This window comes from Monodelphis domestica, chromosome 8, assembly GCF_027887165.1.
Source record: "Monodelphis domestica isolate mMonDom1 chromosome 8, mMonDom1.pri, whole genome shotgun sequence".
Lineage (NCBI taxonomy): Eukaryota > Metazoa > Chordata > Mammalia > Didelphimorphia > Didelphidae > Monodelphis > Monodelphis domestica.
The window spans coordinates 223,909,177-223,925,081 of NC_077234.1; the positions used below are offsets into that span (position 1 = coordinate 223,909,177).

The 15,905-nt window shown below is 34.7% G+C and overlaps 1 protein-coding gene across 4 annotated transcripts in view; it reads left to right on the plus strand.

Moving 5' to 3' along the window:
* Positions 1-15,905, plus strand: part of STS (steroid sulfatase) — a 180,137-nt gene that overhangs the window by 100,752 nt on the left and 63,480 nt on the right. For all 4 annotated transcript variants that reach the window (XM_007500950.3, XM_056807753.1, XM_056807754.1 and 1 more), the window contains exon 6: positions 1,875-2,011. In XM_007500950.3, the coding sequence (XP_007501012.1) occupies positions 1,875-2,011 (137 nt within the window). The remainder of the gene's footprint in view (positions 1-1,874; positions 2,012-15,905) is intronic.

A 15,905-nucleotide genomic window follows, 5' to 3' on the forward strand; every position in this document is an offset into this window, starting at 1 on the left:
TATCATTTTAGATCAGCTAGCATTCACTACTCCAGGACACAATTTCAAACTGAAAAGATGACTATATCTAGGGTTAGAGCCATGCCCCTGGTCTAGATGAGGTTGGAGGGTTAATTCGTTCTCTAGCTCCCTTTAGTGTCTTCCCCTTTCTTCCCAGGTAGATCACATGCATTTTGGAAAATTCAAGTCCCATGAAGACAAGGTTTCTATAGCTCTTGAGCATTTTATCCTTGAAAAGTATCTTTAAAAAGGGCACAAGTGACCCTCATCCTTGCTAGATAAAGTCCACAGTCTTGAGTGTCTCAGATTACTGGAGAACCCTTAATATCAAAACCTGGGGGCATTTCCTCCTTCATGCTTCAATTCCTTAGAGAAGAACAGACCCTTCTCCTTTTTACAAACATTTTTTTTTCAGTCCAGAAAAATTAAATGTATATAGACAAGATGACATAGTTGTAATTCAAGAGCAATTTGTGTAGGAAAAAATAAAATGGAGTTTCAGAATATTTCAAGATCAATATAAATCAGCATTAGGATGGGACACAAAGGAAGGAAGAAACAAAGAAAAGAAAAAAAAACAACTATGACCTAATGCAACTAGACTGATTTAAGAAAAGACTTCTGCAGAATGACAGTTCAGTTGTTTTGCTTTATTTTGACCTCATATAGACTATTGCATCTATTTCCAGGAACCATTTTTTGGAAGGAACATGATATGAAGGTTCTCCACTGGTTGTCAAACAAAATAGTAAATGGATTAGAACCCTACCTATGAAGATCTCTTTAGAGAGTAGGGATGTTTGATCTGGAAATAAACAATTTAACAGAATGCTAGCTTTCAGATATTTTGAAGAGCTGTCAGTTTCTATTATATATCTTTAATCTTGTATCTTATCTCAACAATGGGAATGATAGTAAGAAAAAGTCACCTATGTATATGACACTTTATAGGCTATAAAGCATTCTCTTCAAATTGACATTGAGGTAGTTTAATACCCCCTTCCATTTGACACATGAGAAAACTAAGGCCCAGAGCAGTTAAGGGACTTGTTTGTGGCTCTGCAACTATTAAGTGTTAGACCCAGAGTTTAAATTGGCTATAAATTCCTTATAGACAAGGGATTGACTTTTATCACATCTTTATAAACTCCCCAGCATCTAAGCAGTGCCATTCATGATATAGGATGTTGATACATTTTTATTTAATGGAGCTGAATTGAATTTTTTGTACCTAAAGAAAGACTCAAACTTTGGCAATTAATGTTTTCTAAAATTTTGCATATTTTATCGATATAAAAGTAGCCACAAGTTAGATATGATTTAAGTGGGGGTGGGAATCTTCACATTTATAAAGCATTTCCTTGTGTCCAATTTCAGTCAATATTAAATTCAACAAAAATCTAAGAAAGCCAAAGGTTTGGGAATTTGTTCTAGTGAAAGTTGAGAGGAAATGGATGGGCAGTGTAGTCTAACTACCTTTTAAGAAAGTAACGTATAATAATATCAAATTAAAAGCTTGATCTAGTGGTATCTTTTCAATGCTCATCTCTGTCCCCAAGTCATCATCCCCCCAACTAAAAAATACCAACTTTAGGATGTATTATTTTATGGTTAGATACTGTGTAGCTGGAAGAATATAATATTGGAAACCAAGAAGTTTTCATTAGATTTCTGCCTGAACTATAGAATTTTTGGGGTAGTCACAGACATTTGATACTTTAGTTTACTCCTTCTTAAAGAATAAAATTGTTACATTTTGGCTAGATTACGTGGCTTTATTTTAAAGGTATTTTGCAACATCATCATATGTTTCTTTAACTTTTTCCTTAACCATATCTGTAACAAAGTCCTTCTGCTCTGTTTGTATTTTTTAGGAACACCGGGACACCCTTCCTTCTTTTCTTATCCTATATTCATGTGCACACTGCGCTTTTTTCCTCTAAGGAGTTTGTCGGCAAGAGCAAACATGGAATATATGGGGATGCTGTGGAGGAGATGGATTGGAGTATAGGTATGTCATTTACTATAGTTCTTCAACATGTATTTTTCAAAGTGGTTTTTAAGCCTTCCTTTGAGACTCCTCCCAAAGTCCAAAATATTACCCCCAGATCTATATGAGAATCAGAGCTTTAGAGAGAAAAGAGACTTTAAAAGCCATTTAGTTCAACCCCCTCATTTTACAGTTGACGAAACTGATGCTGATGACAGTTCAGTGACTTGCCCAGAATCATATAGCAACAGAGTTTCTGAGGCAGGAGCTGAACTCGGGCCATCTTGGACCCTCAAGGCCAGCACCCTATCTGCTGTGCCACCTAGAAAAACAGCTTTTTAAAGTGGAAGGCATGTTGTTTGATAAGAATGTTAACCCTTTGTATCCCATCTCTGACATATATTGGCCAGGTGATGTTGGGCAAGCCATTGACTCCCAACTACACCAAAGAACTTTTTAAGGCCACAAGTTGCAGAGCCAGTTCTAATTTGCATTGATTAAGGAAATTTCCTCATCATAGTTCTCTCTGATTTCCTAGTTTCCATCATTCAAATTACAAGTCCAGAACAAGAAAATGCCAATATCATATAAGTATATTAAATTTGCATGTGAATAGTGAGTATCACTATTATATATAATATAATATATATATATATATAAATATATAATAGTGGTATATCACCAGAAATAAATCTGTGTCTGCAAAAAAACTGTATTTTCAGATATTTATGGAGTTATAAGGGAATGGTGCCAAATCATTATTACTTACTATTAGATATTATTTTAACAATTAAATGCGAACAAAACCACATTATTAGCAAAGTGAGTTAGTTGGGGTTCAAATGTTTGGAAATGACATATTCATTTGGCCTATAAACTTAGCTTTGGCAGGTCTGTCAAGGTAATTGTTCCCTAACTACACCTTATTTCTGGGCCAAGTGGAATAAATTTACTATTATAGAAATAATTAACCAGCAAAGACAATTTGGTGTTCTCCTCTGAAGCCAGAGATGCTCTGCTCTTTGGTAACATTTCTGCTCCTAACTAAGCAAATGTGAGGCTTGAGAAAAGAGAGCCTAGGTCAGTGTCCTTCTCTTGAGAAAATCCAATTTTGAGTTTCTGTGGAGAGAATTTTTTCTTCAATGTATTTGGTTCAGTGAAAAAGGGAATCATTTTACTTAACATCAGGTTCATGTTTGTATTTTGTTTTGTGGTTCCTCCAAATAATTGTTGAAAGCACCATAACATCATGCATAGTTCAGTGAGTTGTGCAATGAAATAGAAAATTGAAGGACTCTGTATTTCTAGTCTTGTTTTTGCCATTCATTTGCTATTTAGTTAAAGTATTATACTCTATATGCCTAATATTGTAGAAGTTAAGACTTTGCTGTCTCCCCATCACTTAACACAAGGTCTGCTACATAAATAATAAATAATAAATGCTTATTGGTTGACTGAGCAAGGGTGTCTCAGGTTATCCCTGCAGAAAACCATGTTATCCAATCATTTCAGTAAAAAATTTAACCATGTTTGTGTTATGTCTACGCATATGCGTCTGATATCCAGGTTGACTATGTCTTAATTTGGGGTGGAGAGAACAGAGGTCTGATTAAACAACTTAATCACTATGAAGAAATCTTGGTGTGGAAATTTACTCCACTGACACACATGGACATCCATAATTTATAGTCTTAAGAGAGTTGCCTAGGAGTATTGTGAGATTAAATTACTTGCCTAGAGTCATTTAGCCAGTTTGTGTCAGAGGCTGGACTAGAACCCAAAGCCTTTTTGACTTAGAAAGCATCATTTTGTCCAATCTTCCTAATTACCTTTGCTTAAACAAAAACACCAATTGAAGAAATAAAATGTTTCAGCTTCATGAAAATCATATTCTGATTTCTTAAGCAGTAGAATTGGGATCTATCCCACGTTCTTACAGCAATAAGTAATGGACATGATTCTAAATGAACAGTAGTAAGTATAACAATAGGATAGTCTCCAAGATTTGTAAGAATTGATCTTACTTAGAGCCCTTAAACAAACCAACAAAGTACTTGGCTTTATATATTATGCATTTTCTTAAGAAATTATATGTAAATCAAATTCTATTTTCAATACATCAAAGATCTTGCTATTTATTTATCATTTACCTAATACTTTATTTAAAAAAAATTAATCAATTAATTAATTTAGAATATTTTCCCATGGTTACATGGTTCATTTTCTTTCCAGCCCTTCCTCCCTCCCTCCCCTCCCTGAGCTGATGAGCAAATTCACTGGGTTATACATGAGTCATTGTTCAAAATCTCACCCTTACCACGTGATCACATCATCTCTTCTTTCTACCAATTGAAAATAAAAAATTTTGAAAATAGTATCTATAGATACCAAAGTATAGAGTTGAGCAGTTATCTAAATAACAATGAATATAAAGACATAATCTATGCAACTCTGGGAATTTCCCCCTCATTAATTATGGTGGCATAATGATAATAATAACAACCACCACCACCACAATAATATAATAACTAAAATTTATATGACATTAAAAAGTGTCAAGATATCATTTTTTTAAACCCTTACCTTCCATATTGGAATCAATACTGTGTATTGACTCCAAGGCAGAAGAGTGGTAAGGGCTAGGCAATGGGGGTCAAGTGACTTGCCCAGGGTCACACAGCTGGGTAGTGTCTGAGGCCAGATTTGAGCCCAGGACCTCCCATCTCTGGGCCTGGCTCTCAATACACTGAGCTACCCAGCTGTCCACTCAAGATATCATTTGTCAACATAATTGCTTTGGCAATGCTTTTAGACAAAAAAAAAGATGCCTCTACAGGTTACTGTCCGTTTGGGGAATAAATTTAAGTTGCATTAATTGACTACTTACTACAAAGTTCTACCTTGTGTGTTAAGAATAAACAAATGATTTCACATTTACATATATCAGTATATCACTGGGAAAAAAGGTGGGCTTGAGAAGGGCTTTAATGAAAAAAAAAATTACTGAAACATTGACCTGAAAATATTTCAGGAAAGAAGTAGTTTATGAATAATAAAGAGGAAAAAAAAACCCAGGCATATGGTTTGCTGTATTGTTTCCTAGTGTGCCATATCATTTTATTATAATATGTTCCTACATGAGTCCTACCACAATTGCATGAAGATTAATAATTTGGATTATCAAGGGAGATTAAATGCATTTTAAGCTGATCTAATTATAAATCATTTGAAGGGTTGGGAGGGAATAGGGTGAATTTTCCACTTCAGATTCAGATGTATAATACATACATTTTTTAAATGTGCTGCCCTCACTGTTTCTTTTTCTTTAGAAATAGAATGACATTTACCAAACACCTATTAAGGAGAGAGGTGGGTGTAGAGGAGAAGCAGTGGTAGTCTTTTATTTATTAGCAGTGTGTGCTGTTAGAGCCATCAGAGCTACAGTCTATTATGTGGAATTTGCATGCAATCAGCTTTTATTTAAAGCCCCATTCTATTAATAGAAATACATGAAGGAATCATAAATCAGCCTTTGCTCAGTATTAGAACAGCAGGCTCTAGAACTTAAAAAGAAAATTGCAAGTAGAGAATGATAAAGAAAAAATATAAGGAGCTGTCTGTCTTCAATAATTTTAGATGTCTTATCTTTCTACTTTATAATATTAAATACTTTAACATACACATGTGAAATGTGAGCTATATGCATGTATTTCTTTTGCACATAAACATGCCTGATACACAATATTAAGTGAGTGTAATATAGTTGATGTGGGATTCTTTTAACAAAAATCTGTATCTTTCCCCAAAGATAGAAAGATCGTCAGACATGATCTGAGTCTCTGCTGTTTCTTCACCTCTGGACTCCTCTGAAGTCAAATTTATACTTTTACACAGACCCTGTTACTTAGCTCTCCCCTGATGAAATTGTTTTCTCTATGCCATTTTCAAAAGAACTCTTTTTAAACATTCAAATAGTAGATGTGACACTTTGCTCATTGTAGTTCCAGACCATTTTCCCAAGCAGGATACATGTTTCATTATCTATTTTCCAGGACCAAATTTGTTCATTACCGTTACTCTGAAGTACAAGTAGGGCGTCAAGAGAGTGTACTGTCAAGCAAAAGTTCATTAATGGCAAATCTTTTTTAAATATTGACTTAGATTAAGAGATTTTTGTGACCAGGGCTTGAAAAATTACCTTTTCAGCTGGTAACCAGCCAGATTTCCAGGTGCTTGGGAGGTTGCTGGGGGTAAGGGAGATGTTGCTGGTACATTATTGAGGACTGGCCTCCTGCTTGGGCAGCACAACACCATCTGTCATCTGACAGGGAAGGGTGCACCATTAAGGGCTCAATCCCAGTATCCTTTAGCATAACCTAATGACTTCTCTCATTGGTACCTGGCAGTCATGGCGATTATCACCATGGTATTTGCTGATGGATACCCTGAGGGCATGGTTCCAATTTATTTAGTACTTTCTTTATACAGGCTACCTAGCAGATGAGGTTTTAATCACATTGGACTTAGCCTTGGTGATTTGATCCTGTGATGATGTAAGATTACGATGTTACCTTTGAGCTTAGGGTACAGAGATCCATGATTCTTATTTGTCCCCATTAGAGCTAGTGGATGTCAGTGGGATATTCTGATTGCCTCTTCACAAGCAAAGAAATAGCCATTTAAAATTTTCTAGCTTGCTACCTCTTATTATTGAACCAGATCCTCTTCATCATTGCCAGTGGTACAAAATAATAAACTGAGCTGTCAGCATGATAGCAATAAACTGTTCTGTAACCTTGATTAAAGTTTGGAAACATCTTTTATGTTACAACCCCTTTTGAAAATTGCTCCTTCTTTATTTCCTCCCTATTATCCCCCAAGATGAGACCCCTGCTTCTGCCTCTTTGTTTCTGCCCTTTCTCTGCATGGTAAAGCACCTGAATGAACTTTCAGCATGATGGAGATAAAGCAGCCTCCAGCTTTTCTAAAAAAAATATTGCATGAGACTTGTTTGTTTCACACAGCTCAAGTAATATGCTCTCTGATTCCCTGTTCTTCTCCAATGAGTTTTGGAACTTTGGACCTATTGTTCTTCACTCTGTTTCCTGTCAGTCCTCTTCTCTCTCTTCCAATCCCTTTGCCTTTCCTTGGAAGTGAAGGCTTTTTGCAGAGGGCATTGCTTAGGTGAAGGGAAGTGATGTTTTTTAAAATAATTTCCTGAGTAGGTATCTTGGTGAAGACACACTTCATAGACTAATAGAACTGAAAGAAAATTCGACAGGTTATTCAGTCTATCCACTGGGGAATATGATCAAAGGGGTATAACAGCTGAAAAAAAAAAAGATACATATTACAAGTCCCTACTCACATAGCATTTATTTTGATTTGTAAACATTCTTTAAATATCCAGACAGTATTTTTCATTTCTGAATCCCCAACACGTCACAACATTTAAGAACCCAAGGGGTATATTAAGTTTTAATTTAGATGAGATTCTCCTTTATTTCAAGTATTCTTTTGAACATTTCAAATAGTTTATTAGCTGTTGCTGTTTTTGTTTTGTTTGATTTTACATGAAACTCTTAAAAGTTCCTATTGAAAGTTATTTTAAGTTAAGCATTATATTTCACAGTGATTGGATTTGTGAAAAGGGTGCTTAATATACCTGCCATAATGAGAAAAGCACTGGATTTAGAAACAAATGAAGGCCACTTAACCAGAAATGTGACCCTGGGCAAGCCATCTAAAACTCTTTGAGACTGAGTTTTTTAATCTATCAAATGGTACAATATTTCTGGTTCTTTGTTCATATGATTATAGTGAGAAGAGTTCTTAAAGTAGAACCTTGAAATGTCATATAAATATGAACTATACTTTTTACTATAGAAACATGAGCATTTATAATATTTTGAAAAACAACATGTCATTGACTTTAGTATTAGCATATCTGAATTTCAATATTGGCTCAGAATGATTGGCAATATTTTAGAACATGGACAGATAGCTTTTTTTGCTCAATTTTTTTCAATTTAACTACTCATAAAAAGTGAAGTCCAGCCTGACGGTATTATCCAATGACTCTTGGCAGGGACTGATATTCAGTCACCATAGGTTAATGAACAATTTTGTTATTCAAGCAGATCCAGACAGTGAAAGGATGAAATAGTTTCCATTACAAGCCACTGTTTACTTGAGTGCAAGATGAATAATGAGGTTTTGAATCTTCAGGAAAATATCTAGTAGGTGATGACAACCCATAAATTGCAAGGGATTGACTAATAAAGACCCGCCCAAGTATAATTCTCTTTTCAAGGTTGCCAAAATTGTGGAACTATGTAAAAATAACCAGCGGCATATTCTATAGTTGTGGGAATAACTGATAATAGACTTCACCTCAGTAGGGAAAGAAAAAATCAAGGAAACAAATCCTTTTGAACACTTTTATCTCTTTTAATTATTTTGGGTCCCAGACCCCTTTGACAATCTTATGATATCTATGAATCAATTTTTATTTATTCATTAATTTTTTTACATGGTTACATGATTCTTATTGGCTCCTTCCCCTCTTCACTACCCCCTCCCAGAGTTGGCAAGCAATTCCACTGGGTTACACATATATTATCACTCAAAACCTATTTCCATATTATTCATTTTTGTAATAGAATAATATTTTAAAAACAAAACCCCAAATCATAAACTCATATAAGCAAGTGATAAAGCATATGTTGTCTTTTGGATTTCTACTCCCACATTTCTTTTTCTAGATGTTGATAACATTCTTTCTCATACATCCCTCGGAATTGTCCTGAATCATTGCATTACTTTTAGTAGCAAAGTCAATTACATTTAATTATCCCACAGTATTTCAGTTACTGTGTACAATGTTCTCCTCGTTCTGCTCATTTCGCTCTGAATCAGTTCATGGAGGTCTTTCTAGTTCTTACAGAAATCAAGCAGTTCATCCTTCCTTATAGCACAGTAGTATTCCATCACCACCATATACCACAATTTGTTCATCCAATCTCCAAAAGAGGGACATCCTTGCATTTTCCAATTTTATTTTGCCACCAAAAAAGTGCAGCTATATATTTTTGTACAAACCGATTATGGATTTCTTATAATAATATTTTAAAATATGTTAAATATACAGGACATAAAGGAAATAGATAATATTAAAATGCAGTTATTAAAATGTTTTTATGTAGTTCATGAACCCCAGTTTAATGGCAACTGCCTTAAAATCTTGCCAAAATATAACTCATTATAATTAGTGTGTGACAATTCTTACTAATAGAGTAGTATGCTTTTACTTTGCTAAATCTAAAATTAAGATTTGAAGTTTTCTAATTTAAATATGCTAATGTTTTCCATTTTATAAACACAAAGTTTAAAGAATGAATGGTAGTTGGATTGAAGATGCTATCTAAAAATTGACATTTCATTCACTTAAGTGCAGCAACCCCTTGAGAACTTGATATCATGAGTTTGTGGGCAAATAGCTTGAGGAGGGAGCTCTCTGGTTATTCCATTTTCCTTTGGTAATGGATAAAAACAGTGGAAACCATTAGCTCTCCAGTTTGGATTTTTCTTTGCATCACAGATTTTAGAAGTAATCTAGTTCAAGGATCTCATGCTACAGTTGAAGAAGTTAAGGCTCGCATAGGTTAAGAGACTTCTCAGGGTTGCACAGGTAGTAAGTGATAGAGCTGGATTTTGAACTGAGGCCCTCTAAATCCAACAATCTTTGTACTGAACCACCACATTAATATTAAGGTATTTACCTTAATATAAAACAAAAAATATTAATATAATTAATATATATTATATAATAAAAATAATAATAAAATAAACTATAATTAATAAAATAATTTAAAAAAGATTAAAAGATATTGTTGCAGGGATATTGATTTCCACATTAAGAACAAATAGCATAAAACCCCTCCAACAACCCAGTCATAGATAATGAATAGGAACATTTAAAAAATACTATTCTCGGGGCAGAGATGGCTCAGTGGATAGAAAGCAAGGCCTAAAGACAAGAGGTCCTGGGTTCAAATATGACATCAGTTACTTCCTTACTGTGTGACCCTGGACAGTTCACTTAACACTAATTGCTTAGTGCTTTTCTGCCTTGGAACCTACACTTACTATTGATTGTAAGGCAGAAGATAAAGGTTTGTTTTATTTTTTATAACACTGTCCTATTCTTCTAATGAAGTTAATGGTTGACACTGAGGAATTTTATTTATGACTTTCACCTTTTCCTTAAAATATACATTCTTAACATAACTTATTGTCTTTCTAGAAGCTGAGACTTTTAAAGGTATAAATCACTTCCACAGATGACCATTAGTAGTTGTATTATACTGAGCGGAATAGTAATTGCCACCAATCCTAGCTTTGATAATAACTCATTTATATAGCTTTTAAAATCTATCAAAGCAATTTTCTCAACAACTCTGTGAGGTCAGTAGGGCACATCATAATATCCTCATCTTACATGTGAAGAAACTTTCTTTTAGAAAATTTAGATGACTTGCCCAAAGTCATTCAACTAGGACATGTTTGAGCAGGTTGTTCTTAGTCCAAGGTTCAATGAACTTTCACTATCCATTACACAATGCTTCCCCCAGACAAAATAAGTTCAGTGTGTGTGCCCACTTAATTATTTTTTCTGAATTTTTCTATTGAATTCCCACATACCACGCTAAATCCCAGGCCTAGTTGTCTCAATTATCCAAAAACATGAAAATATCTGAAAATATGAACAGATTATCTTATTTTTCATTATTGTCCATTGAAAAGGGCTACAAGTTTAGGCTTAGAAGACCTGGGTTGTTTCAATCCTAGATATGTTTATCATGTGCTTGACCTTTAAAAATCTTCCTGAGTTTTTTGGGCCTCACTTTCATTATCTATAAAATGAGGAGGTTGGATTAGAAAACCTCTAAAACCTCCAGTTTTAAAGCTATGATCCTATGAGTTTAGTGTATTCTTTTAATCTCTATTGCATTTTTGAATCCCTCCATGTAATTACTCCCAAAACAACTAAGAGGGAAGAAAATCCAAAAAAATTAAAAAATAGAAATATCTATTGTGCTTTTTAGAAATATGGGAATTTGGTTCTGGGATTTATGGATGAGAAAGAAGTCACATAAAAATTCCATGGTGAGAAGAAATCTTCTGCAGGTTCATGTAGGGGTAAAAGAATGTAGAGGGAGCCCTGATACTTGTCCTTTCCACACTTCTAAAACACATTATATTCAGAGAGTTGTTCACACCACCAAACAGTCTTTGGAGTTTAAAAGTGATGATCTTTATGATCTTTTTAAGTCTCTTTCATTTACTTCTTGAGGTCTATGAGTCAAAGGATAGGAACAAGTAGGAATCAGAGACTCACTGATTTTCTATTCTTACCATTCATTTAAGCCTGAATATTTGGGAGAAAAAAATTTCTTTCAGGAATTCGCAGGGAATCCCTTCATCCTTCCATGCCCCTGCTTTAGCCCTGCCTCCCAGAGAGGAGGAAAAAGATAAGGTGCATGCTAGATCTAGAGCACTTACATTAATTAAGAATATTACCCTGCAGAACAAGAATGGGTCTTTATTCTCTAACCATTGTCTACGTTTCGACTGCTGATCTCAAAGTTCAGACTGTGATCCCTGGAAATAGATACTCATTGCACAAAGCAGGGTTTTAATTTATTCAGAAGTGTTAACTTAGCAGACACAACACTGATTATAATTTAGAGCAATAGGAGTGTTGACATTTCTCAACTGCCTGTATTTAAAAATTAAACACGTTATCAGTAACATTCACACATATTATCTTCCTTTCCATAAGTCAGGCAAAAATGTGGCTTCTCCATAAATTCACATTTTCAGTTTTCTGAGAACTTTAGGAAAAAGAGCATTGTTGTCATAATATTTTTTTTTACTGGCTGAAGGAAGACAATAGACAGAAGAGAAAAAATCCTTTAAAATTACAGCATTTTAAATCTTAACTTTAATAATTTGAATGTAAGAATTGTTCTGGCAGGTATCTATGTCTGTGGTCCTATTTCATGCCTGCCAAGTTTCATCAGTAGCAACTATCTTACAAAGGCATTTCTGCATCTTATTTTCACAGAATAAATATGCCTTGCTCTGACACTCTCTGAAGCTTTGAAAACTGGCTTTAGACCAGCCACATTGTTTTGTTTGCAGAATATGACATTGACATCATCTTGGCTTTTATTTTGAGCTTCTTTCTAATTAAACAAGGAGGAAAAGTGAAAATTTAATCAACCTTGCAATTTATTTTGAAAGGATTGTTATAGGCTAGAGAAGGTAAATGGTGAGGAAGAAGAGATCAGCTAATTACTGATAACATTATCCTCAGACAGTTGGCTGGAAGCACTGCAAAGGTTAAAGAAATGGACGGATAGAGATCTCTGTTCCTGGTAAGATTCAGAAGAGTATATTTCCTGGATATAATCAGAATAATAACTCACATTTATATAGCATCTTCTTCACATTCAATAGTTAGGACTGTGGCTACTTTTTCTTTTTTTGCTTCTTGTTTAATATGGCTAGCATGGCATATTCTCTGAGGTAATATATAATAAAAATAGACATTTTTTCTTCCTGCATTTGCTACTTTCCCTCAAGGTATCATACCCCAGTGCTCCATCATAACATGAATGCAGCATAAAATTCAGGAAGGTAATAGTACCATTATGAATGCCAGTTCTCTTAGGTCCTTCCCAGCTGGAAAGCCTGAGTATAAGAATGAACACAATGGCAGGATTCTTATTATTGTGCAGCAGACAAAAGAATGTTGAGTGGATAAGAATAAATTCGAACCTTGTCTGCCTTTCTACATCCAACCTTGCAAAGTTTGGAGGGTTGAAAGTGATCAGTTTTTCAATCCCACAAATGCTCAAACAATAGAATTCCACACTTCGACTTGGAAGGAACCACAAAGATGCATCTAATCCCTCCCCTAAGAGGAATCCCCTCTGTGATGTCCTCTCCTTTGAAGAACTTCGTAGAGGTACAAATTATTACTTTCTGAGGATACCAATTCTTCTTTTTAATATTTATACTTATTAGAAAGTTTTTAATTATGTGGAGCCAGAATCTGCCTCTGTCTAGCTTTTGTATAATGCTTCTAATTTTTCACTTTGTTACCACAAACCTAATTCCCCTTCTACTTGGCAACCTTTCCAATGCTTGAAAACAGTTATCATACCCCTAAATCTTCCCTAGGTAATACATACCCAATATCTTCAGCTAGTTTTTATATGGCATCATCTCCCATTTGGTCGACAGCCTGGTTACCCTATTCTGAATACACTTGAGCTTCTTACAGGATCGTAGATTTCTAGCTAAAAGACCAGCCAATCAATCTATTGGATGGAAGCAGATAGGTGGTGAGTGGACAAGCATTGGGTCTGGAATCAAGAAGATCTGAGTTCAAATTTAGTTCTACACCCTTACTAGCTGAATGACCTCAAGGAAGCCACTTAACCTCTGTTTGCCTCAGTTTCTTCAACAGTAAAATGGGGATAATAATAGCATCTACTTTGGTTGTGAAGATCAAATGAGATCATGTTTATAAAGTGCTTGGCACAATGCTTGTCACATAAAAGATCCTTTTTTACAGATGAAGAAACTAAAGTCCAGAAAAGTTAAATGACTTCCTCACAGTCACATAGGGAATAAATGGCAGAGTTAGAATTTGAACTTAGATCCAATGACACCAGATTCAGCATGGTGTTATTTTCATTTCGCCATATGTTATTTTCTATTATTTGTTATTTTTCAGTTATGTTCTATATTATTTAACTATATGTTATATTTCAACTCTGTGTTATTTTCATTTCACCAACTCTGCCTCTCAAGAGAAAGAGGCAGGTATTTAACATTAGTAAGATAAAACTGAAAAAAAAAAAACCTTTTTTGTCAATTAGAGCTATCTAAAAATGAAAGGGCCAGCCTCAAGAGATAGTGGATACTTCATAATTAGAGGTCAGTGGGGACAAACGCTCTCACTGGGGCTGCTGTGACAAGGAAGTCCTTGTTAGGAGTTGCTGTGAGGCTCCTTCGAACTCATGAGATTCTGCAGATCTCTGAATGGAGATGATTTCAGTCAGCTTTTGTCAAACTGTGCAGTAGATGTTAGTTAAAAGATTAAGATAATTGCCAGCAAGCAGTCAGGGGACCCAACTAGGGTCTCATAGCAGGAATAGAATGAACACAACAGCAGGGTCTTATGGTGTGGCAAACAAAAGAATTTTGAGTGAATAAATGTATGAACTTGGACTATGCAATATTCCTCCTGTTCTTAAATATGGAGATAGGGACTAGACCTATAATTTCCTTGGTAGAGGAAGCTTTTGGATGAGGAAATTCTCTCCACTAACACTGACAAAAAGCAAAGTGAATAGAAAGAAAGACTTGGTAGCTGTGCAGTCTTAGAGAAGTCATTTAACCTCTCAGCCTCAGTTTCCTCATCTGCGAAAAAGATACTAATAACTTTTATCTCAGGAATTTTGGATAAATTGTTATATTTGGATGAAGAAACTCTAAGAATATATGTTATAGAGAATAATTATAATAGTTTCTATTTAAATATTTAATTTAATTTAAATTTAATTTAAATATTTCTTTTCATTTTATTTATTAAAATAGAAATTTAAATATTTCTATTTAAATAGAAACTATTATAATTATTCTCTATAACATATATTCTTAGAGTTTCATAGAACACCCAAGTATTGCCCAGTCTTACAAAGCCAGGATGCTTCAATGGCAGGACTTTGAACCTAGGTTTTTTAATTGTGAGGCCCCCTTGCTATGTATTTTGCCATGCATGATGCATCTTGGTTCTCAAGGGACTATGTGGGCCCTTCAGATGTCAGATTCTGAGATTGTGTGAGTAGAAAAGGTTTTTAATTGGCCTTTGTTAAAATGTATAGTAAGAGGCAAGAGGGACCTATTAAAGGTTACATGCCAGGAATAGACAGCATGATAGCACAGTTCTTTGCATATGGCAAGCACAAGAATGTGGAGTAGATAGATAAACAGATTTGCAGTGTCAAACATCTTAGCAGAGAAAGAGGATATTTCATCCTACACTAAAGTCTGTTTTTTGAAGCATATTTTTGAGTAGTGTTTATTATTTAAGATAATAGAAAAAGGGGAGCAGCTCAGTGGATTGAGAGCCAGGCCTAGAGACAGGAGGTCCTAGGCTCAAATCTTACTTCAGACACTTCCCATCTGTGTGACCTTGGGCAAGTCACTTAACCCCCATTGCCTAGCCCTTACCACTCTTCTGCCTTAGAGACAATACACAGTATTGACTCTCAAACAGACAGAAGGTAAGAGTTTTAAAAAAAGATAATAGAAAAGGTACCAAGATTAAACTAAATCTGTCTGGCCAATGGAGGGACCATGTCACATAACTGAAGAGCTCTGGACCAAGAATTCTGGAGACCTCTCATCTCAACTCTACCACTAAGAGAAGGATTTTCTTTTCTGAAACTCAACTCTTTCAAATAAGAATAGTTATAATGATAATAATAATAGCATTATTTTCTATTTAAGTGTTATTAAGATATGAACATTCAGGTTTCTTCTAGCCATTGAAGTCTATTGCCATATGAAATAAAAGATATTTAAGTTTAAATTTGTCTCAGTTTTACTCAAAAGCAAACTATACCTTGGATGAGTATATAAATATTCAACTATGAACTTCTTGGTGAGAAAGGAGAGGAGAGGGAGATAAAACATGTATTGTAGAGATTATTTATAATACACCTTCCCCTAGAATGAAACTTTTTATATTTCCATATAAAATACTCTTGTGGTTGAGCAATCTGGGAAGAAATGCTAAGATATAGGGATTTTTGATAAACCTACATTTTCTGTA